This window comes from Macaca thibetana, chromosome 13, assembly GCF_024542745.1.
Source record: "Macaca thibetana thibetana isolate TM-01 chromosome 13, ASM2454274v1, whole genome shotgun sequence".
Taxonomy (NCBI): domain Eukaryota; kingdom Metazoa; phylum Chordata; class Mammalia; order Primates; family Cercopithecidae; genus Macaca; species Macaca thibetana.
Window position 1 is genome coordinate 48,789,020 of NC_065590.1, and position 24,671 is coordinate 48,813,690.

Sequence of the window (24,671 nt, forward strand, 5' to 3'; positions counted from 1 at the left end):
TTTTGAAACTGCTTTGAGGGAGACTGTGCTAAAATTCCACATGGTAATTGTTTTTTTTGAGAATTTTATTAGTCTTTTTCATTTTATTCTGTTGGAGGAAAAGATTACATTTCTGTTTGTCTTTTTCTGCTATTTTTGCTCAAATTTCATGTGTATTGTCCTATTTAAGTTACAAAGTTTAAACTACTTACCCGTTCACTTTTCCAAGAAAGTAAAATGGAGTAAATGTCTCAGAGGTCTTTCTTAGACCCTTGAGTAAAATTCTGTTTGTTCAGATACATAGTTAATATGTTAAGGATTTCAGAAAAATTAGAGGCCCACTAATGGGAGAATTAAATATACTCTGATTTATGAAAGTATTTCACTTATGTCTATATAGATTGTGTAACTAAATATATTTTCATTTTATTAAAATTTAGAAACTAAGCTGTAAACATGAAGACTATATTATGTTATATATCCTTATTTTATATTGTGATGTTTTTCTTCCATTTTAAAGCAGTTTGAAGGAATTTCTTTTTTTTTCCATAAATTTATTTCCTAAGAAATAACACTGAAATTTCTTCTATGGGCCTGTATTAATAATTTTGTATTAGTTCTTATATTTATGAGTGACTTTCTCTTTAAAAAGAAAGTCTTACCTGAGTGTTTTGATTTCCCAGTAACTACAAAGCTTCCGTAAGACAGTTTTGAATTATTTTCCCTCAAATGCAATATTCTGTTGCATATATTTTAACAATTATAAAGATGTGGATAAAGTTGATACCTTTTAGAAAATAAAGGAAAGCATTGTCTTTTCTATGGGATTCTGTTTAACTTCTCTTAGCATTAAGTGAAAGATAAAAATTTGAGTGATCCTTTTCAATATTTTCCACAGGGAAGAGACTTCCACCTTAAAGTAGTGTTGCCTGAAGATTTACAACTGAAGAATGCAAGGTGATACGGTGTTTAGTTATAAACGTGCATTTTTGCATTTTGGTGGTACAGGCAGTACATTTGGTGTAAATAGATTCTAGTGACTAGAGTTTTGCCTAAAATGCTTATTAGTCATTTGCCCCAAAAGAAACATCTCTGATTTTTCCAAACCAATGTGGCATTTGTAAATATTTACCTGTTACTAAAGTGCTTTTAAACATTAGTTCTCTCATTTTTTTTTTTTTTAATTTAAAGCAGTAAACAGCAACTGTGTATACTTCCCAAACAAATACTGAACAAGTATATAAAGGGAGAGTACAAAAGGATTAGAAAACATTTTTTCCAACTTTTGACTGATATTATTAATGTGTATATTCATGGGAAGACTCACATCAGTTCAGTCCTGGCATAAATTAGGCACCAACATTGGGTGTTGGTAGATACAACTAGTCAGGATATGAGACTGAAAATTTAGGTACCACCCCAAATCTCAATTCTTCCTCTAAATATTTCTGAAGAAGAATGGAGGAAAAGGAATCCAGAGATATTTGTGAGTAGAATTGAGAGGATTTTGTGACCAGTAGAAGTGTAGGTAAGAGGGAAAAAGGAATAGAGGATGCTTTTCAAATTCCTGGCTCAGATCACTAAGCTAGAGAAGAGGTCACAGATGGAAAAGTAGAAGAGAGATTGTTTTAAGTCATACTGGGTGTGAAATATCAAGAGGAGCTATTTAGTAGGTAGTAATATGGTGGTGTGGAACTAGAGTATGAGACCTGGAGTGCAGATGTATGTGGAAGTTACAACAGATGAAGGATTTGGGACCTTGATTATGAATAGGCTTTTTGGTGCTGTGTCTGGCGGGGAGTTTTGGTGGGGGGCGTAGAAGAGAAAGCCAGTGACGAGACCTTGGGGCATACCAACATTTAAAGTACTGGTCACTAAAGAGGAACTTAGAAGGAGACTAAGGATTGACCAGAAAAGAGGAAAATTTGGACAGCAGAGTCTTTCAAGCCAAATAAAGAAGGCTTAAGCAAGGCATGGTTAGCATTGCTGAGGACTGCAGAGAGATAGGTTAGATGCAAGTAAGTTTTGTGTGGTGACAGAAGCCATTTGTGTTGGATTTTGGACTGGATGAGTGGGAGGAAAGTATAAAGTGTTTTGAAGAAAAAGAGGTGGTTAGAGAATGGTATGCATTCAAGGAGGAGTTACAGTGTTCTTTAAAGATACATGTATTTGAACAAGTTAATTCATTAAGTAGAAAAAACTAGCAGAACATAAATTAAGGATACCACAATAAAGGGATAATTAATTGAAGTCACCAAGTTGATAGCAAGGGAGAGAAAGCACATTTCGTGCAGGGGTTACCAATGGACATTTGAATGAACTACCAAGAATGGAGAGAGTTGTGCTGATTTGAAAAGGCCATGTTGGGGAAAACTCAGAGAGGCTTCCTACTTGGAGGTAAGTAAAAGTAATTCCTTAGAAGAAGAGTTACTTAATAGTATCAGGAGCACAGCAGAGGTTAGCCAGTAAGTGGATGAACATTAACTTATCACTTCTTATACAATTAATTAAAAGTATGTATCTTTATAGCCGGGCTTGGTGGTGGGTGTCTGTAGTCCCAGCTACTTGAGAGGCTAAGGTGGAAGGGTTTCTTGAACCCAGGAGTTCAGGTTGCAATGAGCTGTTCTTCTACTGCACTTCAGCTAGCCTGCCTGACAGAGCGAGACCCTGTCTCTAAAAAATAAAAAATAAAAATAAAATGTATCATTTTAGTTATATTAATCAGGAATTTAAAGGTAATACTGCTACACATGCTTTTTCAAATACATGTTTGATACATTATATTGGATGATACATTGTTATCAAAACTGTTGGTTTTATTTAACCTATCTTGGAAAAGAATCTACTTCAGTGGAAAACTTTGCTTGGGATGTGTTAAAGTTAAAAAACAGGATGTACTGTTTGCCTGTCATTTACTGATTGCAGTTATTTATATTTTGGAATAAAATTAGTACTGACAGTTTGATGAAAAGACTTTGAACAGTATCAATGGTAAAAATTTTATTAACTTGTCAAAATTATATTTGTCCTTCTTTTGTATTTACATGCATATTTGTGTTAACATACAAATATGTTTTTCCTTTTAATTCTGAACAATGAACAAACCATTTTGTCTCATTAAAATTTTAGATTATTATGTAGTTGGCAGCTGAGAACAATACTTAATGGATACCATCAAATAGTACAGCAGGTAAGTCCTTTTTAGAAGGTTTATATTTTAAGTGAAGATAAGAAATTACTAAATTTATTGTTCTTCAAAGAACTACTTTGTAGAATGTGGTAACAAACTGGTTTAATAGTTGTTGAGTTTTGTAGGTTTCATCTCTGTGTGTTTTTAAATCTCAGTGTCCTCAGGAGATCTCCAGGTAGCCTTTGTGTTGAAACCGATTTCCATCCTTGAGACTTTAGGTTCTTCAAGTGAATTCACCCTTATCCATATCCATCACTACTTGAGTGATTTTTCTTCTGAGACTGAATGGTGGTGATAGGGAAAAAAAAAATCAGACCCATTTAGAGCTGTGGGATATCTGTGGCAAAAATGGGATTTTAGTCCTAGATTAGCAACAGAAAAGATGTAGTAGAAATAATTTAGGATCATGTGTACTTGCATAATGAGGGGAGATAAAGGTTGCTTAGTGTGTTAATAGGCAGGATTAATTTCTTTATTCTTAATGTTTAGGTTCCTCTACCTGAAAATTCCTTTAAAGAGTAGAAAAAAAATCAGTTACTGAAGCAAAATAATGACATAATACAATTCTTCTTTTAGGAAAATAGTTGTTAGAATTGCGTTTCTTTTGATCCTTTATGCGTTTATGTGTTTTTTTTTCCTGATTTTCTATACTTCTGTGTTTTAAAGGCAGGTTATTATCTATGATAACTGATAGTCACAGTCACTCTCCCATAAAGCATTAAAGCTACAAAGAAGTATAGGAGATAAACTATTTGATTTATAGAATGAAGGTTGTCATCCTGGCAATATAATTACAGAAGTTTTTTAAGGATATGTTCAAATTATTTGTCTGTTTTCTTTCTATCCCTGTCTCCATCCCCTTTACTTTTTATATTGTACACTAAACTTTAAGAAATGCGTGTATTGACATATTGAGATAGCATGGGAAAAAATGGTTTATGTAGTCTAATATTAAGATCTATTACTCTGTTTTTCGCCAGCAAGTTATCAAGAGGATTCCTAGACAAAAATCCCAATTATTTATTCTTCCTTGCCCTCTGATTGGTTAGGTAGAACCCAGTGTTAGTTTAAGTCTTTTTTTTATTTTACAGTCCCACTGAATATTACTATTCTTTTCTTGTATCATGTTTAATTTTAGTAAATATGGGGCAGGGAGTCAACAGACTTTTTCTGTAAAGAACCAGTTAATAAATTTTTCCGGCTTAGTAGGCTGTAAGATCTCTGTTGCAACTACTCAACTCTGCCCTTATGGCAACCATAGACGATGTAAGTGAATGGGTATGGCTACATGCCAATAAGACTTTGTTTACAAAAACAGTATTGAGCTGGATTTGGCCTCTGGGCTTTAGTTTCCAGACCTTTCCAGACCCTGTCATTTATTGATCATCTGTAATAAACTAAGCGGGGCGGGGGGAATACAATGTAGAAGAAGGGATAGTGAAGAATTTGCTCTACATAGACCCACTCAAAGCTGAGTTAAGATGTGAATCATAATGTGTTCATGCATTGTTGAAAACAGTGTAAAACTTGAGAATTTTTTTTCTGTAGTTATTTTAAGAATGAAGGATTTCTAGGAAATGGAATCGTAACTCTTAAATATTTATTCTACTTTAGAGATTATTTCCTTTTTGCCATTTTATTATAACAGGTTTTACTTTAATGAGTGACTGTCTCCGTTTTGACTAATACGGATTAGTTGTGAGAGGACAAAAATCACAATTGTAGGTAGTCTTTAAGGTCAAGGGAAAAATAAAAAAAGACCGTATTGTTAATTAATAATTGTTAATTTATTGCTCTAACTAGATTTTAAAAATTATATCGAGTTGCCTGATTTTTATATTTTATGCTCTTCCCACTCACATCACTCCTATACCTCTTCTTTCTCTTTTTTTTCTCTTCCTCCTCCTCTTCCTCTTTCTCCTCTTCTTTAAAAAAAGTTATGATTAGGTTGCTAGATTTGCTAGACATGGTAGTGACACAGAAGGGCGGCAGAGAAGTGCTGGGTAGAGAAGGACGGGTCCTTGGTGAGGGCTCCACCCCCGGGCCTGTGCCCATGGACCTAGGTGAGGACAGGCACCCCTGCCTTCATGCTCAAATGTTGCATTTCCCAAGACCACCATGGCCTGCCATACCCCCATCTTGTGCCTATAAAAACCCGAGACCCTAGCAGGCACACACACACAAGCGGCTGGACGTCGAGAGAAATATATCAGTGGAGGAACACACAAGTGTCCGGACATCGAGAGGACATCGAGATCATGTCAAGAGCACACCGATAGGCTCCAGCAGGCCGGCAGGCCATTCACTGGCAGAATGACGTGGAGTTTGGCCGGGGTGGTTGTAGGAGAGCCTGGGCCACTGAACAGCCCGACTCCACGGGAAAACCATTTCCCTTCTGGCTCCCACATCTGCTAAGAACTACTTCCACTCAATAAAATCTTGCAGTCATTCTCCAAGCCCACATGTGATCCAATTCTTCCAGTACATCAAGGCAGGAACCCTGGGATACAGAAAGTTCTCTGTCCTTGCAATAAGGCAGGGGTCTAATTGAGCTGGCTAACACAAGCTGCCAATGGATGGCTAAAATAAAAGAGCACCTTGTAACACACACCCACTGGGGTTTAAGTAGCTGTAAACATTCACACCTAGACACTGCTGTGGGGTTGGAGCCCCACAGCCTGCCTGTCTGTCTGTTCCCCTAGTGGTTTGAGCAACAGGGCACTGAAGAAGCAAGCCAGACTCCCATCGCATGCCCTGCAAGGGGGACAAGGGATTCAGTAGTATACAGTGCTCAAGAAACAGAGTAGTGTGAGGTTTTAAGTGATATTCTAACACAGTTTAATATATCTCAACAAAGTAGATTTGAGGACATTAATTACTCTTTCAAAATGAAATTGATAGGAGTAGTAAGGTTGATGACCAATACTTTTTATACTTTTCAGATGTAGATATAGCTAATCTTTTTTTCACTTCACTTAGGCCTACATTTTATTACAGTTTTAGTGGATGGAATAATTATTGTGCAAATGAAATTAATTGGAAATGTTTTGATCTAGAGGATGCAGCACTCTCCTGATCTAATGAGCTTTATGATGGAGTTGAAGATGCTTTTGGTAAGAATTTTTTTTTTCTGACGCTGTTACCATACTGGAAGTCTTTATTTCTTTTCTGTAACTCCTTTAAATACTGACATTATTAGAATTTGTCTTCTTAACTCCCAGTCATTTAATGTTTTCTTTTACTGTGTACATAAATATAGGTGATGCATTTCTTGAACTGCATGAGGGACATAACTTTGTGAAGGAACCACTTTGATTGTATCATAAACTAGGTATTCTTGACACTAGTTTTGGGCAGGTGGTGAAGAAATAAAATGCACTCCTGGCCTGTCAGCAGGGAGTTTAACATCTAAGAAGAGATTTGGTAGTCCTACTTAAAGATATAATATGATGTATAAATAGTTTTGTCTATAGCTACAGATACCTGAAAAAACGTTTTACGTTTCACTTTATGTGTACTGTTACATATATACTTTTAATCAGCATTGTATAAAATACTTGATTATTTAGTTTATCCTGTAGACATTTTTCTTAAAACCCAAGTTCATTTTATTACCCAATTTTCAACATAAACAAAAGAAGAGGGAAGATTATAGTAAATACTGCTGGGCCTGACCAAATTTTAACATTTTGCCAGTCATAGTTCCTCTTCTACTTTTTTAGAAGAAAGACACTGTAATATTTTAAAGGAAATTCTGGACATTTTATGTATCCCTCTGTAAATAGGTCAGTGTGTATCTCTTTAACAGCTAAGTGCTTTTTATCTGTTTTTAAATATGCTGTTATAACCTCAACAAAGTTAATATTTCTTATAGCTGCTTTGTTTGTATTAGTATGCAAACAAGGTCCACACAGTATATTTAGTTAATATGTCTCTTAAGCCTTATATAAGACTTACAAGGTACTTATGTATAACAGCATCTCCTCTTTACCTCACCCTTTTTATTCATGCCATGTATTTGTTGAATAAAACAAATTAGGTGTCCTGTAAAATCTTCTACATTCTGGATCTGGCTTGTAAGATATTCCTGGTTTATCTTTTAACATACTCTACTTTCTTTGTAATCTGGCATTTAGATCTAGAGGCTTCAGCAGATTCGGATTCATTTGTTCTTACGAGATTACTTGGTGCTCTGTATTTATTATATTACATGAGGATGCACGTGATGTCTGATGGTTCCTTGGTTCCTCTTTTAATAAATTTAAGATTGATCAATATGTTTAAATCCATTCAATATAAAGTTCCCCATCAGCCTATCACCTAATGATTTTAGCCTCTAATAATAATAATTGCCTATATCTAATGTTTCATTAGGATTTACAAATGGTAATTTAAAAAATTCCATCATCTGCATTTCTTAGTTGAAAATCTTCTGTAGAGAACTTCTCATCAGTTGTTTGGTTAATTTGAGGTACAGCTTATAATGGAGAGACTGGATAAGTGCTTGTTTCTTTTCCTTTTAAAACAGAAACCAATTTTTAGAATAATGAGTTGGTGCCTAGCAACTGTCACAGAGATCTAAAGTGATTTTTTTTTTTTAAGTATCTTTATGAACTCATAGATTTTTATATATTTAGTTAATTTTTATTTATCGTAGTCATTTTCTTTTTGATGCTTAAATTGTCCCATTTTTTGGTCAGTACAAGCCCCTTCATGTTGGCTCCTGAGTTCCTTTAATATAACCCAAGCTTCTTTGCCTTCTGATACCAGTTGCTCCAGGCTCATTTATTCATTTTATCCCATAACTGTAATCAGCCATTTCTCCAAAGAATCATGATTTCTTTGTAGGAAATAGTATTTGGATGCCTCAATCTGGAAACTTGAGTGTTTATTGCTGTTACTTCTAGGTTTTTTTCAGTGGACAAAGCTAGAAAAAAATGCTTTTTGGAAAGAATGTAATTATGAGTTTGTATTGATATTTACAATTCAAATGGGCATTATAGGGTTTTTACTTCTTTGCTTATATCACTTTTACTCTGAAAATGCTGTTTTCTAATGTTAACATCATTGTAGTATGGTTTTTTGTTATGTTCTACTTGTTATATTTCACTTATGCTTTTCCTGTCTACATGTTTATGTTAGTTTATATAAAAATTACAATACTAATATTGCTAACAATGGAAAGTTTTGATATTTCTTTGTAATTCTTGTTGAGACCATTTTGTTCTTAGCAGCAACTACTACATATTGATAACTTAGTTGCTAGATTTTTTTCTTGAGTCCCTTTTCAATGCTAATAAGAACCTTTTAAGGTAGGACTTTGATTAAATATGTGAGATTAGAATAATAGTTTAAAATTAATTTCTAAAGTTTGAATTTTGATTTATGAGTTTATAAATCCTAATTAATAAGGGTTATCAAAAATTGATTACAAATTACATCAAAGGGCTTAATGTAATAACCCTAAAAACGTAAAGTGAACAAGTGAAGCATATTTGGTTTACATCTCCTTGACATTGGAGAAAAGTTTGAAACATTTATCTTTTTATTATAATTTTAATAAACCATACAAATACAAGGAGAGACTAAGGGAACCAGAGTAAAAGTGTAGGTATCATGTCCCATTAAACTCTTCCTATCAAAAATAACTTTATACATTGTAAGTCACAGCTCTCTTGGCCATTTAATTTTGAACAAACACTTACTAGTTTAAAACTAAAATAAAATTTTGAGATCTCTGATTTACAGTATCTATTTAGTACATTTATTCCATTTCTGAATAAAAATGAAATCCTGTATTTTAGCTTTCTTCAGAAATTACGGACAAAGTTGATGATTTTATTGCTCATTTAAGATAGTATACCTAAAAATATAAGAATTATTAGTGTACTGTTAGGCTGTATTGTTAGTAATAGGGTTCCTATACTATAATCACCAATAACTATGTTGAGAGTGATGCTCACATGAAATCAGTAGTTATTGAACTTTTTCAGGAAATGTTGTAAATCTTCCATGGAGTTGCCTAGTAATAACTGCATATAGTGGGAGTTCAGTATATATTTAATAAGTGAACAATTACCTATATTTTAAAATAATCCTATGTGGTAGGTTATTTTATTTCTATTTTGGAGCTGAGCCACTGAACCCTAAGGCCTCAAAATAGGAATTGTTAAAGTCAGGATTTAAAACTTCTGTTTGTGAAGCCTTTCTGCTATGTACCTTTCCCTCTTTTCTGTGAAGAATGTGTTGCTTCTCTGCTTTTGCCTTTTTACCTGTTATGGTACTAGAGTAGGAGTAACTTGTCTGACTCAGAATAGAAGGTAGAGTGTATAAATGTCATAAACCTAGGATTGAAAAATGTTTTTACTATTATCCAGGTTTATTTTTACCTTCAATTTTTGTGGATAGCAATAATTAATATTTCAGAATAAAAACATTTTGAAAGAAGTACTATACTACATTAACGCATTTTATTTAATAACTAGTAGAGCACAATCTTCATAGTATTAGGTTGGTGTACAACCTAAATACGAATTTATTTTGGTGGACCATCAGTCTATTTTTAGGCAACATTAAGCATTTATATTATAAAAAGGCAGCATATACCTTGTCTTCTAGGAGCTTACCCTCTAATTAAATCCATATTGATATTCTCAGCTATATGGATCTACTTTCACAGTTTTGTTTTCATCATAAAGCAGATTCAGAACTAAATTGAAGTAGTTCCAGTTAATAGTTTTGATTTTGAAGTGCTGTTTTGTAGTATATATTCTTTTTAATATGATCTCAATTTAATAGTATCCTATCCTTGTTAAAAAAATTAATATATACTTAAAAAATAAGATTAAACATATACTTAAAAGAATAAAAATTGCAACCTTTTATTAGGATTATATTTGTCAGAAGTGTTTATAATTTTCAACTTGTCCCTATCTACTTCCATGATTTATTGTGGCTTATTTATTTATTTAATTATTTATTTACTTACTTACTTTTTGTAATACCGTTTGATACTTCAGACCATATGAACATCTAAGTAATTTGTAGATACATTTATTTTTACTTTCCATATAAGCTGTTTGTCTAGGTTAGTAACTTTAAAATAATGGTAATTTTAGCTTCAGCAATTCTAGTGATATTTTTATATATCTTGTAAAAGAATTTAGTTTTGGTTGGGAGGACATAAACATTGTAAAGCCGTCATAGATAGGCCTAGCAAGGAACGGGACTGTAATCTAGCCAGATGGATGGCATAGTACTCCAACGTACCTGGTTGAAGAATAGTACAGAGTGTAAGTCAGTAAAAGAAATTAGCATGTAGATATTTGTTCTGATAATGAGGGGTTTTTGTTAAGATGTGGTTCATAATGGTGTACAAATATGTTAGTTTAGGTAATGTACTTAGAGTTCAGGCCTTTCTTTAGAGGTACTTTTTGAAAAACATATATCAAACATCATATTCATGGGAGTAGAGAGATAGTGAAGCCTTGAGGATGAATGTAATAAAAAGTTTTTTTTTTTTAATCTCCAGTAGGCATAATAGTCCAGGAAAATATTAAAATCGTAAGTTCTTTTCATGGCATAAAAATTGACATTTTGCATGACCTTCAGTGCAGTCCTTTTAACTTTTTCTTGTTTCTTTTTCATGAGCAGGGGAATGAGTCAGCCAGATTTTCTTTAAAACAATGGATACTTTTATTAGGCACTAAGAAGATAATGAAATTATGTTTTGCAATCAGGTATTAACAGTTCATTGTCTTGCATTCCACAGCCAATTCAGGTTTTCTTCTTTTAAACAGGAAGTTGCCTTAAAGAATAGACAAGAGCTATATGCACCACCTCCTCCTCCCCAGTTCTACTCAAGCCTTATTGAAGAGATAGGAACTCTTGGTTGGGATAGGTATGTCTGTTTTAAAATATATTTTAAATGCCTTTGTTTTATACATTTTAACTGAATATATTTCTAGTTTTAGCAATTTATACCTGATTTTAGTCAAAGTGTTTCATTGTAACTAGAGTATTTGATCCTTATTGTTGCTGTGAATTAAAGAGGAATATCATCATAAAAAATTGACTTACAAAGTAAAATGCTAAATATAATTTGGAGAAAATGACTTTTTTATGTACACAGTAAGATGTTACCGTAATAGATACTTTCACTGAACATACAACTGTATTCTAAATTTTCCATATTTGAAGAGTAGTGCTTGGACACATGAAAGAGACTGGAAAAATTGCAGTATTTTTGAAATAATTGTAGTTATTTTGGTTAATATACAATTTGGCATGTCTAAATTTACATATATATAACATTATAAGTGCTTTTGTAATTTGAGTAGTAAATTTTAGCAACTAGGGTTTGGAAGAATCATCTAGCTTTCTTTGAAAAAAATGATTTTTTAAAAAAAAAACTGATGCATAAAGAAACTTAAGTTCAGTAGACATGTAAGAAGGTTGTTAAAACTTAATCCACATACCACCTGGAAAAAGTATGTGATGATTTGCTTGCTATTCAGTTTCTGAATTTAGCTTCCTTCTTAGTGTGGATACTTTGAAACATTACATTTATTATTAGGTGTATTATAACCTTTCTACTTTGAGCTAAAGCAGCAGTAAAGATATGTCAATTTAGTTCTTATCACTTCTTAACCAGTATCAATAGTATTTTAGTATTCATTTGTTATTTCCATTTAGGTTGCTCTATTACTAAGATAAATCAAGGGCTAACTTAGGTACAATGTGAAAGGAATGTGCAATTGTTCACCACTAAGTTTTTCTTATTGTGTTTAAACATCTTATTATTCATCTGTTTTTTAGCTATTTTCAATGAGTTGTCCTTTTGATAACTAACGTAAAAAACCAGAAAGTCAAATCGCCATTTGAAAGAGAACAAGGAACATATCTTAAGTGCAGAATATATGTCCTTTAATATGTTTTATACCATTACTGATAACTAAAGAAAAACTAAAGACTTAAACATATTTTAAGAAACTCTAAACATATTTTAGAGTTCCAAATTATTCCCATGTAAATAGTCTAAAATCGCCATTAGTTACGTGGTTATTAGAGAAAGAAGAATTATTTTATTTGCCTTTGCCTTCTACTTTCCTTTATATTCCTTAAAAGGCTTTTATTTAGAAAGTTTCTCTTCTTATGTATAGATCAATATTTTCCCTTTTGTTTTAACCACTAAAATTTGACTGAGTAGGCCATACCGCTTTTGGTGCACTTATGTGCAGAGATAGGTTAGCCATTCCTTCAGTCGTGACTTTATTTATGTAGACTTAATTTTTTATGAATACTTCTTTATCTTACCACCTCCCTGATTAAGAGTCAAAGTGTGTACGATCTGTACTTGAGCCAAGTTATTTAAATACTGGTCTTGATAAAAATTACAGCCTCAGATTTCAACTTAAAACCTTACTAAAATCATGATTGCACGTAATAGTGTTTCACTGTAGAAGGACTGCTTAAAGTCTCTAATCTTATTATATATATTTTCTCAATTTTACCCATCTATCTTAGAACCTAACTACTTTCTTTTGCTCTCTTGTATAGTTGCTCTTGAGGATGCCACTGACTTGGATTAAAGGATGTTGTATGAAATAGCCCTAAGAAATGCAGTAGGAATTTTAATTTTGGATGTCTTCCATTTTATGATATAGCACTATCTTTATGAGAAGCCATGAAAGAAGTTTTATTCTGTTTCAGATGCTAGAAAAGTCGTGCTTTGCCTGACTATCCAACCTGCCACTTAAAGAATAATGTGAACTGTGTAATTGACTATGTTCTCTTTGACTTGGCCTCTAGGAAAGTTAGAGTCAAATTTTTGACATACTTTTTAGAGCCATGCTGGATATAGTATTTATATTTCTGTATGCTAATCTTATCCTGACTTTTGTTCTCCTATGATTCTTCTCTTCATATCAAGGGTACATGTTATCTATGTGACTCATCACTGTTGATTTTGATCTTGATTACCTTGTTGAGGTAGTATTTGTCAGGTTTCTGCACTGTAAAGTTACTGTTTTTTTCCCTCTCACTATACTGTACTCTCTGGAAGTCACTATGCGTAGCCCACACTTAAGGAGTGGGCAGTTACACTCACACCTCCTTTAGGGCAGAGTATTTAATAGATTTGGAATTCTGCTCAGATTTTGTTCTCTCTCATTTATTTTTTCAGTCATTTATTTGAAATACTATGGACTCAGGGATATTTATTTTATACTTTGGGTTATAATCTAATACTATTTTACTTTCTTGTTCAATTTGTTCTAGCTTTGGCCATTGAAAGCTCTTTCAGTTGGCTCCTGTGTGCTTTTGACAGGCCCCATCATTGTGGATATATTTATATTTTTGAGCATTTCCTTACTTTCTGGCACTGAAAGAAATTTTGTGTATTTCCTGCCCTTGTCCTAGAATCGACGATTTTTCCAAGGAGTCCTGGTTGCTTTTATTAGTGAGTGGTATTAGAAACCAGGATGTGGGCACTATGGGTGCTTGTTGCTATTGGTGTGTTGTTGTTTCTAGACCTTCTTAGTTGAAAAACGGAAAAAAAAATGTGTTTATACTAACTTGTGCGTACATATCTGTGAATGTTTTTGTATATTACCATTTGTGTCTCTATTAAGGTAAACATGATTTTATACTGATGTCTGCAACTCCAGTCCATTACCATATGTAGTTTTCTAGCCCACTCACTTGGTATATCTGAAATCTCATATTCCAACAGGGAGAAACCGAGCTCCCATTATCTGTTATCCATTTACTTACTTGTTCAGTTGCAGTATACATGGAGAGCACTATCAGAATTATTAATGTGTACCCCCATGGGTAACAACTTTATCAACTATGCAGTGCTTATTTTTATAAATTTTTTTTGTTTGTTTTTTGCTTTTATAGGCTTCACTCATTTTCACAGTTACTTTGGTTAGAACCATTTCCTCCACCCTCTTCAATGTACTTCTTTCCTGTATTTGTAACACAGATTGTTTTGTCACGTTCTCCGTTTCATCCTGCATTCATTTTAAAAAATGATTTTAGGATCTATAGTGATGCTGCCTTTTTCTTTCCAGATGAATTTTTTGTGCCTTTTTAATTTTTCTTAATCAGTTTTGCAAGAGCCATGTGAATTTTTTTTTTCAAAGACCCAACTTTTAGCGTTGTTAATTTTCTCTATTGTATGTTTTTTATCATTAATATCTACTTATTAAGAATTTATTTATTTATTTTTTTAAGTTTTGCTTCCTTTGCAATTTCTTGAGATGGATATGTAGGTCATTGATTTTTTTCCCAATTTATCTTATATTAATTTAAGGCTGTAAATTTGTAAGCAATCTTAGCTAGATTCCATAAGTTTTGATGTTACATTTTTATTACTGTCAGTTAAAAATGTTAATTTTCATTGTGATTTCTTTTGGCTTATTTAGTATATCTCTTAATTTTCAAACAACTGGAGATTTTTGGGTTATTGAGTTCCAGTTTAAGTCTGCTTTTATCAGAAATTATCCTTTTAATTATCTCAATACTTTGAAGTTTACTGAGGCTTGCTTTATCACCCAGCATCTTGTCAATTTTGGTATGTGTTCTGTTTCCACTCAAAAAGAGTATGTAATCTCTTGTTGGGTATAGTGCTTTACTTTTATTCATTCCTCACATTTATTATGTGTGTCAGATATCCTATATGTTTAATGATTTATTTGTTTTTTTGTCTGCTTGTCCTAAGATCTCTGGAGAGAGCTGTGTTAAATTTTCCCAATATGATTGTGAATTTTTGGAATTGTTTTTGTTCCCCAAAATTTGCTTTATGTCTGTTTGCAGTCATGTTATTGGGTGCATACAGATTTATAATTGCTCTATCTTCCTTGTTGGTTTTCCCTTTTATTATTAGAACATGTTTTTTTTCTTTTCTGGAAATATTATTGTCTTAATGTCTACTTTGTTATAACTTCACAAGCTAATTAATTGCATATTTTAAAACTACTCTTTACCATTTGCATCTTTTAAAACAGATTTTAATGCTTTGTTGAAATTCTTTGTCTTTTTCTCTATTTTCTTTCATAGTTTTAAAATATTTTTCTTGCTGGCAGCCACCAGAAACTGGAAGAGGCAAGGAATAGATTCTCTCCTAGAGCCTCCAGAGGGAGCACATCTTTGCTGACATCTTGATGAGAGAATAAGTTCCTATTGTTTTAGCCAAATATATATATATGTGTGTGTGTGTGTGTGTATTTTTTTCTTAAGTCCTATCTTCTGGATTCCTTTTTGTTGTTTTTATTTCTCTTTATTTCAGTCCTACAGAGTCTGCAATTCCTTATTCCCCTCCTTAGTCTCTGCTGCCAAGGGTTAAATAATTTTTTTTTTTTAAATACTTTAAGTTCTAGGGTACATGTGCACAACGTGCAGGTTTGTTACATATGTATACTTGTGCCGTGTTGGTGTGCTGCACCCATCAACTCATCAGCACCCATCAACTCGTCATTTACATCAGGTATAACTCCCAATGCCATTCCTCCCCCCTCCCCATAATAGGCCCCGGTATGTGATGTTCCCCTTCCCAAGTCCAAGTGATCTCATTGTTCAATTCCGACCTATGAGTAAGAACATGTGGTGTTTGGTTTTTTGTTCTTGCGATAGTTTGCTGAGAATGATGGTTTCCAGCTGCATCCATGTCCCTACAAAGGACGCAAACTCATCCTTTTTTATGGCTGCATAGTATTCCATGGTGTATATGTGCCACATTTTCTTAATCCAGTCTGTCACTGATGGACATTTGGGTTGATTCCAAGTCTTTGCTATTGTGAATAGTGCTGCAGTAAACATACGTGTGCATGTGTCTTTATAGCAGCATGATTTATAATCCTTTGGGTATATCCCCAGTAATGGGATGGCTGGGTCATATGGTATTTCTAGTTCTAGATCCTTGAGGTATCACCATACTGTTTTCCACAATGGTTGAACTAGTTTACAATCCCACCAACAGTGTAAAAGTGTTCCTATTTCTCCACATCCTCTCCAGCACCTGTTGTTTCCTGACTTTTTAATGATTGCCATTCTAACTGGTATGAGATGGTATCTCTTTGTGGTTTTGATGTGCATTTCTCTGATGGCCAGTGATGACAAGCATTTTTTCATGTATCTGTTGGCTGTATGAATGTCTTCTTTTGAGAAATGTCTGTTCATATCCTTTGCCCACTTTTTGATGGGGTTGTTTGTTTTTTTCTGGTAAATTTGTTTGAGTTCTTTGTAGGTTCTGGATATCAGCCCTTTGTCAGATGAGTAGATTGCAAAAATTTTCTCCCATTCTGTAAGTTGCCTGTTCACTCTGATGGTAGTTTCTTTTGCTGTGCAGAAGCTCTTTAGTTTAATTAGATCCCATTGATCAATTTTGGCTTTTGTTGCCATTGCTTTTGGTGTTTTAGACTTGAAGTCCTTGCCCAGGTCTATGTCCTGAATGGTATTACCTAAGTTTTCTTCTAGGGTTTTTATGGTATTAGGTCTAACATTTAAGTCTCTAATCCATCTTGAATTAATTTTCGTATAAGGAGTAAGGAAAGAATCCAGTTTCAGCTTTCTACTTATGGCTAGCCAATTTTCCCAGCACCATTTATTAAATAGGGAATCCTTTCCCCATTTCTTGTTTTTGTCAGGGTTGTCAAAGATCAGATGGCTGTAGCTCTGTGGTATTATTTCTGAGGACTCTGTTCTGTTCCATTGGTTTATATCTCTGTTTTGGTACCGGTACCATGCTGTTTTGGTTACTGTAGCCTTGTAGTATAGTTTGAAGTCAGGTAGCATGATCCCTCCAGCTTTGTTCTTTTGACTTAGGACTGTCTTGGCAATGCGGGCTCTTTTTTGGTTCCATATGAACTTTAAAACAGTTTTTTCCAATTCTGTGAAGAAAGTCATTGGTAGCTTGATGGGAATGGCATTGAATCTATAAATTACCTTGGGCAGTATGGCCATCTTCACGATATTGATTCTTCCTATCCATGAGCATAGTATGTTCTTCCATTTGTTTGTGTCCTCTTATTTCACTGAGCAGTGGTTTGTAGTTCTCCTTGAAGAGGTCCTTTACATCCCTTGTAAGTTGGATTCCTAGGCATTTTATTCTCTTTGAAGCAATTGTGAATGGAAGTTCATTCATGATTTGGCTCTCTGTCTGTCACTGGTGTATAAGAATGCTTGTGATTTTTGCACATTGATTTTGTATCCTGAGACTTTGCTGAAGTTGCTTATCAGCTTAAGGAGATTTTGGGCTGAGACAATGGGGTTTTCTAAATATACAATCATGTCATCTGCAAACAGGGACAATTTGACTTCCACTTTTCCTAACTGAATACCCTTGATTTCTTTCTCTTGCCTGATTGCTCTAGCTAGAACTTCCAACACTATGTTGAATAGAAGTGGTGAGAGAGGGCATCCCTGTCTTGTGCCGGTTTTCAAAGGGAATGCTTCCAGTTTTTGCCCATTCAGTATGATATTGGCTGTGGGTTTGTCATAAATAGCTCTTATTATTTTGAGATACGTTCCATCAATACCGAATTTATTGAGAGTTTTTAGCATGAAGGGCTGTTGAATTTTGTCAAAGGCCTTTTCAGCATCTTTTGAGATAATCATTTAGTTTTTGTCTTTAGTTCTGTTAATAATTTTAAAAAATATTTAAAAAGCTGTAATAAAATAACCTCAAAGGAAATGGGAAGAAGGATTGGGGGTGGGTCAGGAATCATGAAGGAGGGTAGAGAAGAGAGCCTCTTCTCACCCCCTTTATCCCCATACTTGGATTCCAACCTGGGCAGTAGGGAGAACTACCCCATTATCTCTCTAGGTACATCCCAGTTGTAGGTGAGGTCAGAGGTCAAGGTATGAAAGTGCCTGTATGTGACTGGGAAGATGGACAATATGAGTTCTGTTTTCATTTTTTTGTGTATGGTTTATTGTCATATGATCTTATATTTTGGCATCCCTAATACTTTTTGAAAACTAAAGGGTTTTTCTCTACTTTTCTTTATTTTCATAACTGATTCAATACAAAATGGAAATTTTCTGTAACAAAAAGTGTCAAAATCTTAAATCTTATCTCTGCCCAATAAGGTAACTATTCTTTCTTTCGAAAGAAACTGGTGAAAGGAGATAAATGAGGAAACTGGCTTAATTTGCAGCCTTTCTAGTTAGTGCACCTTTTCTCATTGCCCCTGCTGGCTGTTCTTCAGCATTTGCCCTTGGCCATTCAGACGTCAGTGCTATGTAGTGGTATGTTGACTGTTGGATATTGCACATAAAATAGTTTAGAGGCCCCAGATGATATTATTTTCTTCTATACAGGGTTTAGCTTTTCTCTTCCTGGGAAGATAGAGTGGGAACAGATTGGCAAAGGGCCCAAGTGGGTTCAGGGTGGGTTGTAGTTTTCATAGAGGTCAGTCTACCTCTGATTGCTGCCCTTCCTGTCCCAAGCTATAACTCTTCAGAGCTTCTAAGCAAGAGCCAGGTATATTCATTGGGATTTTCCCCTTGGTAGATCCTAAACTCTAACCTTTGTGTCTCCACAAGACCTCTCAGTTAGAATCTGGGATTCATTTTTGACAAAGCTCTATCTACTTTTTGTTTGCCTTGCTTTTAGGAGCGCCTTTCAAGAGTTCCCACAGAGATCCTGGGGTATTCACTGAGACTTTGTGTCACTGGTAGGCCCTGAATTCCAATTAATTTCTCCTTGTATTATGAGATTTCTAAATAATCTTGTTTTTCATTACCTTTCTGCTTGACTTTTTATCTTCTTATTCCCTACAGTTTAAGGATTTAACAGAAGTTTTGAGGGAATATTGGCAGAATGTTAGGCCAGGTTCTGGGCCTACCTTTCCCCAGATTCTGGCCTTTTAAGTCTGTTATTTTTAATCTCTCTATCCTCAAGAGATTGGCAGAAGTGCTGCTTTTTTTTTTGCCACTTAATAGCAGCTCTCTCTCTGGGCTCTTTGCCCAGATCCTTCTCTTGCCCTGTGCCAGAATTGATAAATATGTTGAGGAAAATGGCTTCAGAATGTTGGCTTACTTCACTTCTGTTCCCTCCTCTTTAGGACTTTGGCCCTTCAGGGCCTGGTCAGTTTAGCAATTCTTTGATGCTTTCAACTTTTTTTCCCCCATTTTCCTTTTATCAGCCTACTTTAGTTGTTCACTGTAGAAGTGTTGGTCTTTAGCAAGCTATTCCATTTAGGCCAGAAATAGATGTTACATATAATTTTAAGAGTACTATATTATGATATTCAAGACTGGTTGATATTTATTAATGAGATCAGGCTTTATTTGTTAAGACATTAGTCTTGAGTAGGATTTGGGATGGTTGGAGGCTTTTAAATAAAATTAAGCTTAACAATGGTGAGGAGAGACAGGGAAGACAAGCAAAAAGTTGAGATGGACTAGCAGCAGTTCCCGCTGAGGTTGTGATTAGTTTTGAGACATTGATGTCATGGACCTAGTCATTCTTTAGGTATAGATTGATGGAATAAAGAAATATTATTTTGACTTATTTTCAGATGCTTAATGTTAATATTTGGTTTTTAGAGCATAGTTGGAAATGTAGAAAGGATTTGGCAAGGACAGAGGACAGTTTTATTTCTGTTGTATTGAGATAGTGAGTTTGAGGCAGTCTACTTAGTGGATCTGACATTGTTGAGAGAAGTCCAATAACAAAAATTAGTTAAAGCATTAAGGATGTGATATGAGATTTTTTAATCACTCATTTTTTTTACCCAGCTAATAATATTTATGGACTTCCTATAATATAAGGCAGGAAGGATACATAAGGCAAGACTTAAGATTCCTCATGAGCCAGGTGTGGTGGCTCATGCCTGTAATCCCAGTGCTTTGGGAGGCTGAGGTGGGGCAGATCACTTGAGCTCAGGCATTTGAGACCAACCTGGGCAACATGGTGAAACCCCGTGTCTACAAAGTGCAGAAATAAATAAATAAATAAATAAATAAATAAATAAATAAATAAGCCAGGCGTGGTGGTATGCATCTGTAGTCCTAGCTACTCGGGAGGCTGAGGTGGCGGAGCCTGGGTAGGTCGAGGCTGCAGGGAGCTGAGATCACACCACTGCACTTCAGTCTAGGTGACAGTGCGACCCTGTCAACAAGAACAACAACAAAGATTCCTCATGGAACTTATATCTAGTGGAAGAGTCAGAATTTAGGTAGACGATCATAGTACTGAATTATGACCACGATAAGAAGGGTAGAGTATAATTATAGGATTCTTGAGAGTTAGAAATAGTGCAAGTATATAAAATGTTTTATGGAGTAAGTGTTTTGTGAGCTAAATAGGAAGTATTGTCCTTTGCTTTGTATTATACCTATTGTTCTAATGTAGGAGAAAAAGGAATAGATTTCTAACTTTGATAATAGATGAAAACCAAAAATGAGGGTATGAATGTCTCTCTACCATATGTCATTTATCACAATATTATTGCCTCCTTTTTTCACTAAGATTGTTAAATACAGGGACTGTCGTTCACGAAGTTTCTGTTGTGTGCCACTGACTGTGCTAGGTGCTTCATGTATTCTTATTTAATTTCTCAGGACAAATTTTAAGATAAATATTTTTATTTCCAAATTTTTCTGTAAAACAAGTGTATATAGACAGGGCTGGGTACATAACACCACTCAGGCATTCTGTGTGAATGATGCTCCCTGGAGTTGTCCCATAGCGTGGCTCCGATATGGAGCCTTTAATGGAGCCTTTAATAAATTCTCCCCAACTACTTGGAGATAGTCACACATTGAGGGTGAAACTAATAAAAAGTATCTTACCACGAATAAAATGGACGATTTGCAGAATTAACACACCCTTGGAGAATTTCAAAATCTGTTGCATAGATTTGTGAAAGATTATAGTTTAATTATAGTTACTAAGGTGGATGAATGACTTTTTTTCCCCTCCCTTTTTTTTTTCCCCCTCTTTTTTTTTTTTTTTTTTTTTTTCTTTTTTTGGAGATGAGGTTTTACTGTATTGCCCAGGCTAGTCTCACACTCCTGGGCTCAAATGATTCTCCTGTCTCAGCCTCCCAAAATACTGTGATTAACAGGTGTGAGCTGCCATGCCTGGCCTAGAGTGGATAAATTACTTTTGATTTAGCTGCTGTTACTTAATCATTTGTTTTATACTGTTTAAAAATAAAGAATGTGTTAGCAGAAGAGAAGTGGTGTGTATGGATTGTGAGAAGCCAAAGAAGATAATTCTGTTAGTGTTAATCCTTTACTGTCTGGTAGAGTGACAAAACCTATCAACTTTATTTTTATGACTTAACTCTTAAATTAGTTCTGGTACACAGATACACTGATAAAATTGGGTTTCAGAACCTGCTGATCTAAAGCTGAGACCTGAACTGTGCTGTCCACATACTAGAATTGCTACTGTTTAAGGCCCTGCCTGAGGAGCTGGCTAAATTCTTAATTTAAAATATCTTTTGAAATGACACACACAATGATTTGCATGACAGATTGATTTAAATGTATTTTCAGAATCTTAATGATTTCTAGACTCTGTCAATAAGTCTGTGTTTTCCTTACATTCTAAGTAATAATCTTGTAGATTTGTCGGTATAATCATAAAATCTGATAAAGAAAAATCGTTGTTAGGTAATGCTGGCCTTGCTGTGTTTCTTAATTTCATGTTTGGCATTTCTAATCAACTCTATAAGATTAGACGTTGTAAAAGTTCTAAATTAGAAAAGAAAAAAATATTTAAAATAAGATCAAAGCTTCCCTTTCTTTCCTTAGAAAGAAATATGGAAATAATATTGAGAATGAGTAGCTGACCTTAAGTTTGATTGCTATTGTTATAATTTCTGTTCTTGTTTCAAGTTCTATAAAAATACAGTCAAAATAGCAACTTCCCCAAAGGTTAAGATGAAGATGGTATGACAGGTCTGGGTTATTTTGGGTATAACACTGACTCACAAAGGTAAGTGATACAAAATGATGTCTTGGTGGGTTTCTGTTAACTTCTGCCCATGTTGTTTTACAGACTGGCCTATTAAAAAAATAAGAATTAAACAGTCCTTTGTATTTAACAAGATTTTCTGTTTCGTATTAAGAGTATCCTAGAGTTGAAAGGACCAAATATTTTTGCTTTAAGTAGCTTATCATGCCTCCCATTTTGCCTAGGACAGCCCTAATTTATTCTTTTTATCTTGGCCTCTGTCAGTCTCAAAAATGTCCCAGTTTGAGAGAAATGCATATCACTTTATGATATGGTTTGGTTCTGTGTTCCCGGTGTCCCCACCCAAATCTCATCTTGCATTGTACTCCCACAATTCCCATGTGTTGCAGGAGGGACCCGGCAGAAGATAATTTAATCATGGGGGCAGTTTCTCCCGTACTGTTCTCATGGTAATGAATAAGTCTCAGGAGATCTGATGGTTTTATCAGGGGTTTCTGCTTTTGCATTTTCCTCATTCTCTCTTTGCCTGCTGCCATCCATGTAAGACAGGACTTGCTCCACCTTGCCTTTCACCATGATTGTGAGGCTTCCCCAGCCACGTGGAACTGTTAAGTCCAATTAAACCTCTTTCTTTTGTAAATTGCCCAGTCTTGGGTATATCTTTATCAGCAGCATGAAAACAGACTAATACAGTAAATTGGTACCAGTAGAGTGAGGCACTGTGGAGAAAATACCTGAAAATGTGGAAGTGACTTTGGAACTGGGTAGCAGGCAGAGGTTGGAACAGTTTGGAAGGCTCAGAAGATAGGAAAATGGGGGAGAGTTTGGAACTTGCTAGAGACTTGTTGAATGACTTTGCCAGAAATGCTGATAGTGATATGGACAGTAAGGTCCAGACTAAGGTGGTCTCAGAAGGAGATGAGGAACTTATTGGGAACTGGAGCAAAGGTTACTCTTGTTATGTTTTAGCAAAGAGACTGGTGGCATTTTGCCCCTGCCCTAGGGATTTGTGGAACTTTGAACTTGAGAGAGATGATTTAGGGTATCTGGTGGAAGAAATTTCTAAGCAGTAAAACTTTCAAGAGGTGACTTGGGTGCTGTTAAAAGCATTTAGTTTTAAAAGGGAAACAGAGCATAAAAGTTTGAAAAATTTGCAGCCTGACAATGTGCTAGAAATGAAAATCCCGTTTTCTGAGCAGAAATTCCAGCCAGCTGCAGAAATTTGCATAAGTAACAAGGAGCCAAGTGTTAATCCCCAAGACAATGGGGAAAATGTCTCCAGGGCATGCCAAAGGTCTTCACGGCAGCCCCCCCCCCCACCCCCGCATCACAGGCCCTGAGCCCTAGGAGGGAAAAGTGGGTCCAGGGTCCCAGAGCTGTGTGTAGCCTAGGGAGTTGGTGCCCTGTATTCCAGCTGCTCTAGCTGTGGCTGAAAGAGGCCAATGTAGAGCTTGGGCCATGGCTGCAGATGGTGCAAACCCCAAGCCTTAGCAGCTTCCACGTGATGTTGAGCCTGTGGGTGCACAGAAGTCCAGAATTGAGGTTTGGGAACCTCTGCCTAGGTTTCAGAAGATGTATGGAAATGCCTGGATGCCAGGCAGAAGTTTGCTGCAGGGGTGGGGCCCTCATGGAGAACCTCTGTTAGGACAATGTGGAAGGGAAATGTGGGGTTGGAACCCCCACACAGAGTCCCTACTGAGGCACTGCCTAGTGGAGCTGTGAGAAGAGGGCCACCATCTTCCAGACCCCAGAATGGTATATCCACTGACAGCTTGCACACTGTGCCTGGAAAAACTGCAGGCACTCAATGCCAGCCCATGAACTCAGCCAGGGCAGGGGTGCCATGCCCTGTAAAATCACAGGGGTGGAGCTGCCCAAGGCTGTGGGAACTCAACTCTTGCATCAGTATGACCTGGATGTGAGACATGGAGTCAAAGGAGATCATCTTGGAGCTTTAAGATTTGACTGCCCTGCTGGATTTTGGACTTGCATGGGGCCTGTAGCTCCTTTGTTTTGGCCAATTCTTCCCATTTGGAATAGCTGTATTTATCCAGTGCCTATACCCCTGTTGTATCTAGGAAGTAACTAACTTGCTTTTGATTTTATAGACTCATTGGTGGAAGAGACTTGCCTTGTCTTAGATAAGACTTTGGACTGTGGACTTTTGAGTTAATGATGAAATGAGTTAAGACTTTGGGGGACTGTTTGGAAGGCACGATTGGTTTTGAAATGTGAGGACATTTGGGGAGGGGTCAGGGGTGGAATGATATGGTTTGGCTCTGTGTCCCCAACCGAGTCTTATCTTGAATTGTACTCCCATAGTTCTCATGTATTGTGGGATGAACCCAGTGGGTGATAATTTAATCATGAGGGGTTCCCCCATACTATTCTCCTGGTGATGAGTAAGTGTCATGAGATGTGATGGTTTTATTAGGGGTTTCTGCTTTTGCATCTTCCTCATTCTGTCTTTGCTGCCATCCATGTAAGATGGAACTGGTTCCTCCTTGCATTGCATCATGATTGTGAGCCTTCTCCAGCCACATGGAACTGTGAGTCCAATTAAGCCTC

At 35.5% G+C, this 24,671-nt stretch overlaps 1 protein-coding gene across 2 annotated transcripts in view; it reads left to right on the forward strand.

Annotated features, from left to right (window-relative positions):
- FANCL (FA complementation group L) overlaps positions 1-24,671 on the forward strand; it is a 109,851-nt gene that overhangs the window by 40,342 nt on the left and 44,838 nt on the right. The window contains exons 1-5 of one of the 2 annotated variants that reach the window (XM_050754253.1): positions 911-936; positions 3,109-3,169; positions 4,308-4,435; positions 6,226-6,282; positions 10,969-11,069. In XM_050754253.1, the coding sequence (XP_050610210.1) occupies positions 4,418-4,435; positions 6,226-6,282; positions 10,969-11,069 (176 nt within the window). In that variant the 5' untranslated portion in view covers positions 911-936; positions 3,109-3,169; positions 4,308-4,417. Of the gene's footprint in view, positions 1-877; positions 937-3,108; positions 3,170-4,307; positions 4,436-6,225; positions 6,283-10,968; positions 11,070-24,671 lie in introns of those variants that run through there. The other variant, XM_050754251.1, reaches the window with a different exon arrangement.